The sequence below is a fragment of the Accipiter gentilis genome, chromosome 7, assembly GCF_929443795.1.
Source record: "Accipiter gentilis chromosome 7, bAccGen1.1, whole genome shotgun sequence".
Lineage (NCBI taxonomy): Eukaryota > Metazoa > Chordata > Aves > Accipitriformes > Accipitridae > Astur > Astur gentilis.
The window spans coordinates 11,878,073-11,890,220 of record NC_064886.1 but is presented as its reverse complement, the minus strand read 5'-3'; the positions used below and the strand labels follow the sequence as shown (position 1 = coordinate 11,890,220).

At 59.7% G+C, this 12,148-nt stretch overlaps 4 protein-coding genes across 4 annotated transcripts; 2 read left to right on the top strand and 2 right to left on the bottom strand.

Annotated features, from left to right (window-relative positions):
* Positions 1-1,968: 1,968 nt before the first annotated feature.
* LOC126040966 (claw keratin-like) lies at positions 1,969-2,394 on the bottom strand. Its single transcript, XM_049806088.1, has one exon. It carries the CDS (start codon positions 2,392-2,394, stop codon positions 1,969-1,971), a length of 426 nt encoding a protein of 141 aa, XP_049662045.1.
* A 2,010-nt stretch (positions 2,395-4,404) lies between these two features.
* Positions 4,405-4,830, top strand: LOC126040949 (claw keratin-like). Its single transcript, XM_049806058.1, has one exon. The coding sequence runs from the start codon at positions 4,405-4,407 to the stop codon at positions 4,828-4,830; it is 426 nt and encodes a 141-aa protein (XP_049662015.1).
* Positions 4,831-7,305: 2,475 nt separating this feature from the next.
* On the bottom strand, positions 7,306-7,731 carry LOC126040944 (claw keratin-like). Its single transcript, XM_049806050.1, has one exon. It carries the CDS (start codon positions 7,729-7,731, stop codon positions 7,306-7,308), a length of 426 nt encoding a protein of 141 aa, XP_049662007.1.
* A 2,010-nt stretch (positions 7,732-9,741) lies between these two features.
* LOC126040951 (claw keratin-like) lies at positions 9,742-10,167 on the top strand. The gene has a single exon (XM_049806061.1). It carries the CDS (start codon positions 9,742-9,744, stop codon positions 10,165-10,167), a length of 426 nt encoding a protein of 141 aa, XP_049662018.1.
* Positions 10,168-12,148: the final 1,981 nt, after the last annotated feature.

Sequence of the window (12,148 nt, the reverse complement as noted above, 5' to 3'; positions counted from 1 at the left end):
TGGCAGCACGCCCCTCCACCAGCCACTCTTATGCAGCAGGGATCATGCTCGTCTCTTTCACCAACAGCTTCTCCCTCTTTCCCTTCCCTGTCTTCCCCCCACTTTGGGCTCCTGCACTCCACAGCCCAAGAAGAGCTGTTGGGCCCCGCAGTGAGTTTGCCGCCCACTCTGACCATTCCCCAGGGGCTGCCTGCAGCCTCAGGGCCGCGGGGATTGGGATGCCAACGGAGACGCTCCAACAGCAAAGGCCCAGCTCAGAGCCACTTGGGAGGCCATGGGTCGACAGGGGAGACGGTAAGCAACCCCCAGCACCTCCCCAACTGCCATGCCTCCATCCCCTCCACATCCCTGCACCCCTGCACCACCTCCTCACCCTGTTTTTCCTCCGTCTTCCACTGCTGCTTGCAGGCACTTTTGGCCCCGTCTTGCCCCCGCTGCTGGAGCAGAAGCTCTTCCTGGGATTCCCTGTGTCACCCACCTGCCACCTGGGGATACGGCTCTGCCCAGGAAAAAAATGACTGGAGAGCTTCCCACAGCCCCGTGCTCTGGACCAGATTTGCTGGCCCTTGTTTGCACACCAGCCCACAAAGTAGCCCACACTACCACACCCCCCGCAAAGCACCCAGCCACAGCAGCCGTGACGCGGTCGCCAGAACCCCCTTCCACCGCTGTGTCCTCAGCAGACACACAGGGGACACCACGTGAGCCAGGACCTGGTGGATGGCCGAGAATCAGTGCAGGGGGACCTGGCCAGCTGTGAGGACGGGCAGAGACTGAAACACCCTCAAGGGAAAGAGAAGACGTGCAAACTTCAGTTCAGGCAGTGGAAGGAAGGAACGCCTGCTCTTGCCAGTTTGCTGCCTTCTATCCCATCCTCTGTGTTCACAGCTGCAGATGAGACATCTTTTCTTGAGCTCCCCAGCAGTGACCAACGTGCTGCCACACTGCCCTTCCTGGTGGCTCTGGCCAGAACTCTCCCTGTCCAAGACCACTTTGCCGTCCTGGGATCACAAGCTCAGAAGATACTTGGAGAAGGGAGGCACCTCAGGAGGGTAGACAATCCAACCTCGTGCTCGGAGAGCTTTGTGCTTCACCTGACTGGATACCCGTGGCCACTTCAGGCCTCTGAGGGGAGATTTGGGAAGACTTGGCTGTGTCTATCTCACTCCTTCCCGGTGGCCCCCACCTCTAGCTGGGCACAGGGGCATGGCCAGCAGCCCTGTACATGCTGTGGTCGTCTCTCCATTTCCCTGGACCTCCAAACGTGACCGTTAACAAGGCAGTAAAAGGAGGTAGTGCCTGGCATGCTGGTTTTGCAGGGCATTTGGAAGAGCTTCTGCAAGACACCTATGGCGCTTTCACGTATTCAAAGTGGGCTTTGGGAATGTATTGTGCTTATTGCTGGTGGGAGACCAGGGAAGCTCAGTGGGATGTGCTCTACAAGACTCAGCTGGGACTGCCATCACCAGTTGTAAGACACTGAGCAAATTGCCCAAATGCTCCAAGGGCACCACCGTGGCAGATTCAAGCAGCCCGGACCAATACGCCCCGAGGTTTGGGGGAAGTGGGAAAGAAGAAGGAAGGATGAAGAAAAACCATGGGTCGACCTTGCGATGCAACACAGCTTTTATTGCAGTTTGAGGGGAGGAGGCAGCTGGGAGAAGAGCAGGGCCCCGGCCAAGGGCAGCCCCACGTCTCCTGGCAGCCGGCAGAGCGACAGCGAGCATCAGCCGTGCCGCAGCAGCAGGCACCTAGGGCAAGTCTCTGTCATCAGGGGACAACAAGTCTTGAAGGGATGCTCAAGGAGGGCAGGAGGAAGGCAGAGCTGGGCCCCGAGCAGGCACGAGGCACCCAGGCTCTGGAGAGCAGCAATGCCGAAGGCATGTCCTTCCACAGAGCGTCGTGTCGGGATGTGCCAGGGGCTTTTCTGGAGCTCTCCTTCATCTGTGGCCAGACCCAGCGTGGGGCTTAGCAAGGCCCACAGTTGCCGTTGAGGTACCTGTGGCCTCGGCCCCAGCCGCCATATCCGCAACCCCCATAGCCTCCGTAGCCTCCGTAGCCCCCGTAGCCCCCGTAGCCTCCATAGCCCCCAAGGCCTCCATAGCCCCAAGAGCCTCCATAGCCTCCATAGCCCCCAAGGCCTCCAAAACCGCCACGGCCTCCAAAAGTGCCACCAAAGCCCCCTCCAACTCCGGGGGCTCCCGCCGAGCCAACAACGCTGTACTGCGGGAAGGAGCTGAGGATGGGCCCGGGGAAGGTGACCACCGAGGGCGGGGGCTGGATCACCACCATGGAGTCGGGGCACTGCCGCACGCAGGGCTCGTTGCAGGTGTCAGCCAGCGGGGCCGGGGCGGCCACCCCGCAGGAAGGGGCGCACAGGCTGGAGCAGGACATCCTTGGGTTCGGGAGGTAAAGCTGCAAGACAAGGCAGAGCTCTGGCTCAGTGCAAGGCCTGATCCTAAGTCCCTCCGGCCTCTCTCACACTCGGAGCCTGTGTCCCAGGGCGTGCTCGCGATTATCTCGGCAGTCAGAGCAAAAACACGTTCCAGAGTTGAAATGCTGCTTTAGACCCCTTGCTGCCCTCATGCTCCCTGGTTCTTACTCGGCCACGGCAGGGAGGCAAAACTCCCTCATCCAAAGCAGATGGAAAATCACCAAGCTCCCAAAGGACTTGAGGGCACTGGCATACTCAGGGCATCGTACCTGTGAGTTCAAATTTCCATCCTTTCCATAGTTCTGAAACAGCACCATCACATCCTAACCATGTGCTATGAAAGTGTGGTGGAGCACTCAGCAAAAGACACCTTGAGAAAGCCACTGCTGTGGAAGGAAAGGTGGAGGTAAGACTTGGACTTACCACAATGATCAGGAGAGACAAGCGGAGGAAACTGGATAGAGGGCTGCAAAGCCCTCAGCTCTTTTATACATGTCCCAGACTGCCCGGGCCATCGGCCAAGGGGGCGGTTGCAAAAAGCCCAGGTAATTATGAATACCAGCGGACAAGCTTCCTGACACAGATAGTGATGCGAGACAACTATGTGCCTCCTCACTGGGGACATTGGCGTGCAAATGTGCCCTGGAGAAGAAAGAGGTGATGGGAGGGACAGACTGTGACACATCATTACATGAAAGACAAGGCGCTGCTGTAGCTGAACTCGCGGCACCAATAAACCCTGGCCTGTCCCTAATCCCTCACTTTGCTTACGTAGAAGAATCCTGGGCATCTCGCAGAAGATTGCTGTGCCCAACCACGCCACGCTCAGCACTCAGCAGCAGTCCAGCCACGCACCCAGAGCCATCGGTGCCCAGCATGCCTGTGCCCGTAGGGAGCGTGGCCACGTGCAGCCTGGCTCTCTGTGGGTGCTCGGCCAGCATCTCCGGGCACAGTCCTCAGTGCCCAGGTGAGTAATCAAGTCCCTCCAGAGGGGGCTCGGGGAGGACCATGCTCACAGACATGAGGCTGAAGGAGCTGACAGCGACCTGGTCGCGTTGCTGCCCTTCTGCTCCTCCATATACGTCCCCCGTCTCAGAGGTCTCCCCTGCTCTACCCCACTGCCGTGCCCATCGCGTCTCTACCAGGCCCCTGTGCGTCTGCGGTTTTGCCACACATGGCACCCATCCCCTCTACTCTTTGCATGGCCGTCGAGTGAAACCGGGACCTAAAAATCCCAATGCCCGCCAGAGCCTTTGGGGTGGGCAATTAGCAGAGATGCCTGTGGACCCCAGGACCGTGAGATGCGCAGCTGTTGCTGGCATTCAGAGATGGTGGGCATTTGGAAGTCACCCCGAGCGCCTGGAATGGCTTCTGCTTTTGACCAACCTCCCGCTGCCTGTGTTTACCAGCCTGTAAAAGAGAGCTAATGACAGGCGTGATGGCTGTGCCCAGGATTGCAAAGCACTTCTGCAAGATGCCTGGGACTTTTCTACATAGGCAAAGTGGGGGATCAGGGACAGATCGGGGTTTATTGGTGGTACGAGGTCAACTACAGCACCGCCTTGTCTTTCATGTAATGACGTGTCACGGTCTGTCCCTCCCATCGCCCCTATGCTCTTCAGGGCGCGTTTGCCTCTTCAGGACACCAAAGTCCCCAGTGAAGAGGGATATAATTGTCTCGCTTCGTTATCTGTGTCATGAAGCTTCTTCACTTGATTTCGCGATTACGTGGGGTTTCCACCACCACCCCCTTAGCCGATGCCCCAGGCAGTGTGGGACAAGTATAAAAGAGCTGAGGCCTTTGCAGCCCTCTATCCATCTTCCTCCACTTGACTCTCCTAATCAACTGGGTAAGTCCAGCTCTTGGAAGCCTCTTGGGGATCTCTGCCTGCCTCCCTCCATACAGCCCCTTCCCCACACCCTGGCCTAATCCCTGGTGCCTTTTCCAGCACTCCCTGCCTGCCTGGAAGATGTCCTGCTCCAGCCTGTGCGCCCCTTCCTGCGGGGTGGCCGCCCCGGCCCCGCTGGCTGACACCTGCAACGAGCCCTGCGTGCGGCAGTGCCCCGACTCCACGGTGGTGATCCAGCCCCCGCCCTCGGTGGTCACCTTCCCCGGGCCCATCCTCAGCTCCTTCCCGCAGTACAGCGTTGTTGGCTCGGCGGGAGCCCCCGGAGTTGGAGGGGGCTTTGGTGGCACTTTTGGAGGCCGTGGCGGTTTTGGAGGCCTTGGGGGCTATGGAGGCTATGGAGGCTCTTGGGGCTATGGAGGCCTTGGGGGCTATGGAGGCTACGGGGGCTACGGGGGCTACGGAGGCTACGGAGGCTATGGGGGTTGCGGATATGGCGGCTGGGGCCGAGGCCACAGGTACCTCAACGGCAACTGTGGGCCTTGCTAAGCTCCACGCTGGGTCTGGCCACAGATGAAGGAGAGCTCCAGAAAAGCCCCTGGCACATCCCGACACGACGCTCTGTGGAAGGACATGCCTTCGGCATTGCTGCTCTCCAGAGCCTGGGTGCCTCGTGCCTGCTCGGGGCCCAGCTCTGCCTTCCTCCTGCCCTCCTTGAGCATCCCTTCAAGACTTGTTGCCCCCTGATGACAGAGACTTGCCCTAGGTGCCTGCTGCTGCGGCACGGCTGATGCTCGCTGTCGCTCTGCCGGCTGCCAGGAGACGTGGGGCTGCCCTTGGCCGGGGCCCTGCTCTCCTCCCAGCTGCCTCCTCCCCTCAAACTGCAATAAAAGCTGTGTCGCATCGCAAGGTCGACCCATGGTTTTTCTTCATCCTTCCTCCATACCCAGTACCCCGAGTGGCAGCCTTGGCTCCCTGGGCCGCCCCAGCCAGCTCCCACCCGGGGCCTCATCAGGGGCACCTGCAGGAGCTGCTGTGCTTCCTCCTGCCTGCCCTTGGCAGCACGCCCCTCCACCAGCCACTCTTATGCAGCAGGGATCATGCTCGTCTCTTTCACCAACAGCTTCTCCCTCTTTCCCTTCCCTGTCTTCCCCCCACTTTGGGCTCCTGCACTCCACAGCCCAAGAAGAGCTGTTGGGCCCCGCAGTGAGTTTGCCGCCCACTCTGACCATTCCCCAGGGGCTGCCTGCAGCCTCAGGGCCGCGGGGATTGGGATGCCAACGGAGACGCTCCAACAGCAAAGGCCCAGCTCAGAGCCACTTGGGAGGCCATGGGTCGACAGGGGAGACGGTAAGCAACCCCCAGCACCTCCCCAACTGCCATGCCTCCATCCCCTCCACATCCCTGCACCCCTGCACCACCTCCTCACCCTGTTTTTCCTCCGTCTTCCACTGCTGCTTGCAGGCACTTTTGGCCCCGTCTTGCCCCCGCTGCTGGAGCAGAAGCTCTTCCTGGGATTCCCTGTGTCACCCACCTGCCACCTGGGGATACGGCTCTGCCCAGGAAAAAAATGACTGGAGAGCTTCCCACAGCCCCGTGCTCTGGACCAGATTTGCTGGCCCTTGTTTGCACACCAGCCCACAAAGTAGCCCACACTACCACACCCCCCGCAAAGCACCCAGCCACAGCAGCCATGACGCGGTCGCCAGAACCCCCTTCCACCGCTGTGTCCTCAGCAGACACACAGGGGACACCACGTGAGCCAGGACCTGGTGGATGGCCGAGAATCAGTGCAGGGGGACCTGGCCAGCTGTGAGGACGGGCAGAGACTGAAACACCCTCAAGGGAAAGAGAAGACGTGCAAACTTCAGTTCAGGCAGTGGAAGGAAGGAACGCCTGCTCTTGCCAGTTTGCTGCCTTCTATCCCATCCTCTGTGTTCACAGCTGCAGATGAGACATCTTTTCTTGAGCTCCCCAGCAGTGACCAACGTGCTGCCACACTGCCCTTCCTGGTGGCTCTGGCCAGAACTCTCCCTGTCCAAGACCACTTTGCCGTCCTGGGATCACAAGCTCAGAAGATACTTGGAGAAGGGAGGCACCTCAGGAGGGTAGACAATCCAACCTCGTGCTCGGAGAGCTTTGTGCTTCACCTGACTGGATACCCGTGGCCACTTCAGGCCTCTGAGGGGAGATTTGGGAAGACTTGGCTGTGTCTATCTCACTCCTTCCCGGTGGCCCCCACCTCTAGCTGGGCACAGGGGCATGGCCAGCAGCCCTGTACATGCCGTGGTCGTCTCTCCATTTCCCTGGACCTCCAAACGTGACCGTTAACAAGGCAGTAAAAGGAGGTAGTGCCTGGCATGCTGGTTTTGCAGGGCATTTGGAAGAGCTTCTGCAAGACACCTATGGCGCTTTCACGTATTCAAAGTGGGCTTTGGGAATGTATTGTGCTTATTGCTGGTGGGAGACCAGGGAAGCTCAGTGGGATGTGCTCTACAAGACTCAGCTGGGACTGCCATCACCAGTTGTAAGACACTGAGCAAATTGCCCAAATGCTCCAAGGGCACCACCGTGGCAGATTCAAGCAGCCCGGACCAATACGCCCCGAGGTTTGGGGGAAGTGGGAAAGAAGAAGGAAGGATGAAGAAAAACCATGGGTCGACCTTGCGATGCAACACAGCTTTTATTGCAGTTTGAGGGGAGGAGGCAGCTGGGAGAAGAGCAGGGCCCCGGCCAAGGGCAGCCCCACGTCTCCTGGCAGCCGGCAGAGCGACAGCGAGCATCAGCCGTGCCGCAGCAGCAGGCACCTAGGGCAAGTCTCTGTCATCAGGGGGCAACAAGTCTTGAAGGGATGCTCAAGGAGGGCAGGAGGAAGGCAGAGCTGGGCCCCGAGCAGGCACGAGGCACCCAGGCTCTGGAGAGCAGCAATGCCGAAGGCATGTCCTTCCACAGAGCGTCGTGTCGGGATGTGCCAGGGGCTTTTCTGGAGCTCTCCTTCATCTGTGGCCAGACCCAGCGTGGGGCTTAGCAAGGCCCACAGTTGCCGTTGAGGTACCTGTGGCCTCGGCCCCAGCCGCCATATCCGCAACCCCCATAGCCTCCGTAGCCTCCGTAGCCCCCGTAGCCCCCGTAGCCTCCATAGCCCCCAAGGCCTCCATAGCCCCAAGAGCCTCCATAGCCTCCATAGCCCCCAAGGCCTCCAAAACCGCCACGGCCTCCAAAAGTGCCACCAAAGCCCCCTCCAACTCCGGGGGCTCCCGCCGAGCCAACAACGCTGTACTGCGGGAAGGAGCTGAGGATGGGCCCGGGGAAGGTGACCACCGAGGGCGGGGGCTGGATCACCACCGTGGAGTCGGGGCACTGCCGCACGCAGGGCTCGTTGCAGGTGTCAGCCAGCGGGGCCGGGGCGGCCACCCCGCAGGAAGGGGCGCACAGGCTGGAGCAGGACATCCTTGGGTTCGGGAGGTAAAGCTGCAAGACAAGGCAGAGCTCTGGCTCAGTGCAAGGCCTGATCCTAAGTCCCTCCGGCCTCTCTCACACTCGGAGCCTGTGTCCCAGGGCGTGCTCGCGATTATCTCGGCAGTCAGAGCAAAAACACGTTCCAGAGTTGAAATGCTGCTTTAGACCCCTTGCTGCCCTCATGCTCCCTGGTTCTTACTCGGCCATGGCAGGGAGGCAAAACTCCCTCATCCAAAGCAGATGGAAAATCACCAAGCTCCCAAAGGACTTGAGGGCACTGGCATACTCAGGGCATCGTACCTGTGAGTTCAAATTTCCATCCTTTCCATAGTTCTGAAACAGCACCATCACATCCTAACCATGTGCTATGAAAGTGTGGTGGAGCACTCAGCAAAAGACACCTTGAGAAAGCCACTGCTGTGGAAGGAAAGGTGGAGGTAAGACTTGGACTTACCACAATGATCAGGAGAGACAAGCGGAGGAAACTGGATAGAGGGCTGCAAAGCCCTCAGCTCTTTTATACATGTCCCAGACTGCCCGGGCCATCGGCCAAGGGGGCGGTTGCAAAAAGCCCAGGTAATTATGAATACCAGCGGACAAGCTTCCTGACACAGATAGTGATGCGAGACAACTATGTGCCTCCTCACTGGGGACATTGGCGTGCAAATGTGCCCTGGAGAAGAAAGAGGTGATGGGAGGGACAGACTGTGACACATCATTACATGAAAGACAAGGCGCTGCTGTAGCTGAACTCGCGGCACCAATAAACCCTGGCCTGTCCCTAATCCCTCACTTTGCTTACGTAGAAGAATCCTGGGCATCTCGCAGAAGATTGCTGTGCCCAACCACGCCACGCTCAGCACTCAGCAGCAGTCCAGCCACGCACCCAGAGCCATCGGTGCCCAGCATGCCTGTGCCCGTAGGGAGCGTGGCCACGTGCAGCCTGGCTCTCTGTGGGTGCTCGGCCAGCATCTCCGGGCACAGTCCTCAGTGCCCAGGTGAGTAATCAAGTCCCACCAGAGGGGGCTCGGGGAGGACCACGCTCACAGACATGAGGCTGAAGGAGCTGACAGCGACCTGGTCGCGTTGCTGCCCTTCTGCTCCTCCATACACGTCCCCCGTCTCAGAGGTCTCCCCTGCTCTACCCCACTGCCGTGCCCATCGCGTCTCTACCAGGCCCCTGTGCGTCTGCGGTTTTGCCACACATGGCACCCATCCCCTCTACTCTTTGCATGGCCGTCGAGTGAAACCGGGACCTAAAAATCCCAATGCCCGCCAGAGCCTTTGGGGTGGGCAATTAGCAGAGATGCCTGTGGACCCCAGGACCGTGAGATGCGCAGCTGTTGCTGGCATTCAGAGATGGTGGGCATTTGGAAGTCACCCCGAGCGCCTGGAATGGCTTCTGCTTTTGCCCAACCTCCCGCTGCCTGTGTTTACCAGCCTGTAAAAGAGAGCTAATGACAGGCGTGATGGCTGTGCCCAGGATTGCAAAGCACTTCTGCAAGATGCCTGGGACTTTTCTACATAGGCAAAGTGGGGGATCAGGGACAGATCGGGGTTTATTGGTGGTACGAGGTCAACTACAGCACCGCCTTGTCTTTCATGTAATGACGTGTCACGGTCTGTCCCTCCCATCGCCCCTATGCTCTTCAGGGCGCGTTTGCCTCTTCAGGACACCAAAGTCCCCAGTGAAGAGGGATATAATTGTCTCGCTTCGTTATCTGTGTCATGAAGCTTCTTCACTTGATTTCGGGATTACGTGGGGTTTCCACCACCACCCCCTTAGCCGATGCCCCAGGCAGTGTGGGACAAGTATAAAAGAGCTGAGGCCTTTGCAGCCCTCTATCCATCTTCCTCCACTTGACTCTCCTAATCAACTGGGTAAGTCCAGCTCTTGGAAGCCTCTTGGGGATCTCTGCCTGCCTCCCTCCATACAGCCCCTTCCCCACACCCTGGCCTAATCCCTGGTGCCTTTTCCAGCACTCCCTGCCTGCCTGGAAGATGTCCTGCTCCAGCCTGTGCGCCCCTTCCTGCGGGGTGGCCGCCCCGGCCCCGCTGGCTGACACCTGCAACGAGCCCTGCGTGCGGCAGTGCCCCGACTCCACGGTGGTGATCCAGCCCCCGCCCTCGGTGGTCACCTTCCCCGGGCCCATCCTCAGCTCCTTCCCGCAGTACAGCGTTGTTGGCTCGGCGGGAGCCCCCGGAGTTGGAGGGGGCTTTGGTGGCACTTTTGGAGGCCGTGGCGGTTTTGGAGGCCTTGGGGGCTATGGAGGCTATGGAGGCTCTTGGGGCTATGGAGGCCTTGGGGGCTATGGAGGCTACGGGGGCTACGGGGGCTACGGAGGCTACGGAGGCTATGGGGGTTGCGGATATGGCGGCTGGGGCCGAGGCCACAGGTACCTCAACGGCAACTGTGGGCCTTGCTAAGCCCCACGCTGGGTCTGGCCACAGATGAAGGAGAGCTCCAGAAAAGCCCCTGGCACATCCCGACACGACGCTCTGTGGAAGGACATGCCTTCGGCAGTGCTGCTCTCCAGAGCCTGGGTGCCTCGTGCCTGCTCGGGGCCCAGCTCTGCCTTCCTCCTGCCCTCCTTGAGCATCCCTTCAAGACTTGTTGCCCCCTGATGACAGAGACTTGCCCTAGGTGCCTGCTGCTGCGGCACGGCTGATGCTCGCTGTCGCTCTGCCGGCTGCCAGGAGACGTGGGGCTGCCCTTGGCCGGGGCCCTGCTCTTCTCCCAGCTGCCTCCTCCCCTCAAACTGCAATAAAAGCTGTGTCGCATCGCAAGGTCGACCCATGGTTTTTCTTCATCCTTCCTCCATACCCAGTACCCCGAGTGGCAGCCTTGGCTCCCTGGGCCGCCCCAGCCAGCTCCCACCCGGGGCCTCATCAGGGGCACCTGCAGGAGCTGCTGTGCTTCCTCCTGCCTGCCCTTGGCAGCACGCCCCTCCACCAGCCACTCTTATGCAGCAGGGATCATGCTCGTCTCTTTCACCAACAGCTTCTCCCTCTTTCCCTTCCCTGTCTTCCCCCCACTTTGGGCTCCTGCACTCCACAGCCCAAGAAGAGCTGTTGGGCCCCGCAGTGAGTTTGCCGCCCACTCTGGCCATTCCCCAGGGGCTGCCTGCAGCCTCAGGGCCGCGGGGATTGGGATGCCAACGGAGACGCTCCAACAGCAAAGGCCCAGCTCAGAGCCACTTCGGAGGCCATGGGTCGACAGGGGAGACGGTAAGCAACCCCCAGCACCTCCCCAACTGCCATGCCTCCATCCCCTCCACATCCCTGCACCCCTGCACCACCTCCTCACCCTGTTTTTCCTCCGTCTTCCACTGCTGCTTGCAGGCACTTTTGGCCCCGTCTTGCCCCCGCTGCTGGAGCAGAAGCTCTTCCTGGGATTCCCTGTGTCACCCACCTGCCACCTGGGGATACGGCTCTGCCCAGGAAAAAAATGACTGGAGAGCTTCCCACAGCCCCGTGCTCTGGACCAGATTTGCTGGCCCTTGTTTGCACACCAGCCCACAAAGTAGCCCACACTACCACACCCCCCGCAAAGCACCCAGCCACAGCAGCCATGACGCGGTCGCCAGAACCCCCTTCCACCGCTGTGTCCTCAGCAGACACACAGGGGACACCACGTGAGCCAGGACCTGGTGGATGGCCGAGAATCAGTGCAGGGGGACCTGGCCAGCTGTGAGGACGGGCAGAGACTGAAACACCCTCAAGGGAAAGAGAAGACGTGCAAACTTCAGTTCAGGCAGTGGAAGGAAGGAACGCCTGCTCTTGCCAGTTTGCTGCCTTCTATCCCATCCCCTGTGTTCACAGCTGCGGATGAGACATCTTTTCTTGAGCTCCCCAGCAGTGACCAACGTGCTGCCACACTGCCCTTCCTGGTGGCTCTGGCCGGAACTCTCCCTGTCCAAGACCACTTTGCCGTCCTGGGATCACAAGCTCAGAAGATACTTGGAGAAGGGAGGCACCTCAGGAGGGTAGACAATCCAACCTCGTGCTCGGAGAGCTTTGTGCTTCACCTGACTGGATACCCGTGGCCACTTCAGGCCTCTGAGGGGAGATTTGGGAAGACTTGGCTGTGTCTATCTCACTCCTTCCCGGTGGCCCCCACCTCTAGCTGGGCACAGGGGCATGGCCAGCAGCCCTGTACATGCAGTGGTCGTCTCTCCATTTCCCTGGACCTCCAAACGTGACCGTTAACAAGGCAATAAAAGGAGGTAGTGCCTGGCATGCTGGTTTTGCAGGGCATTTGGAAGAGCTTCTGCAAGACACCTATGGCGCTTTCACGTATTCAAAGTGGGCTTTGGGAATGTATTGTGCTTATTGCTGGTGGGAGACCAGGGAAGCTCAGTGGGATGTGCTCTACAAGACTCAGCTGGGACTGCCATCATCAGTTGTA

Coding starts and splice junctions, on each gene's coding strand:
- LOC126040951 (XM_049806061.1), top strand. CDS start 9,742: ATGTCCTGCTCCAGCCTGTGCGCCCCTTCCTGCGGGGTGGCCGCCCCG.
- LOC126040944 (XM_049806050.1), bottom strand. CDS start 7,731: ATGTCCTGCTCCAGCCTGTGCGCCCCTTCCTGCGGGGTGGCCGCCCCG.
- LOC126040966 (XM_049806088.1), bottom strand. CDS start 2,394: ATGTCCTGCTCCAGCCTGTGCGCCCCTTCCTGCGGGGTGGCCGCCCCG.
- LOC126040949 (XM_049806058.1), top strand. CDS start 4,405: ATGTCCTGCTCCAGCCTGTGCGCCCCTTCCTGCGGGGTGGCCGCCCCG.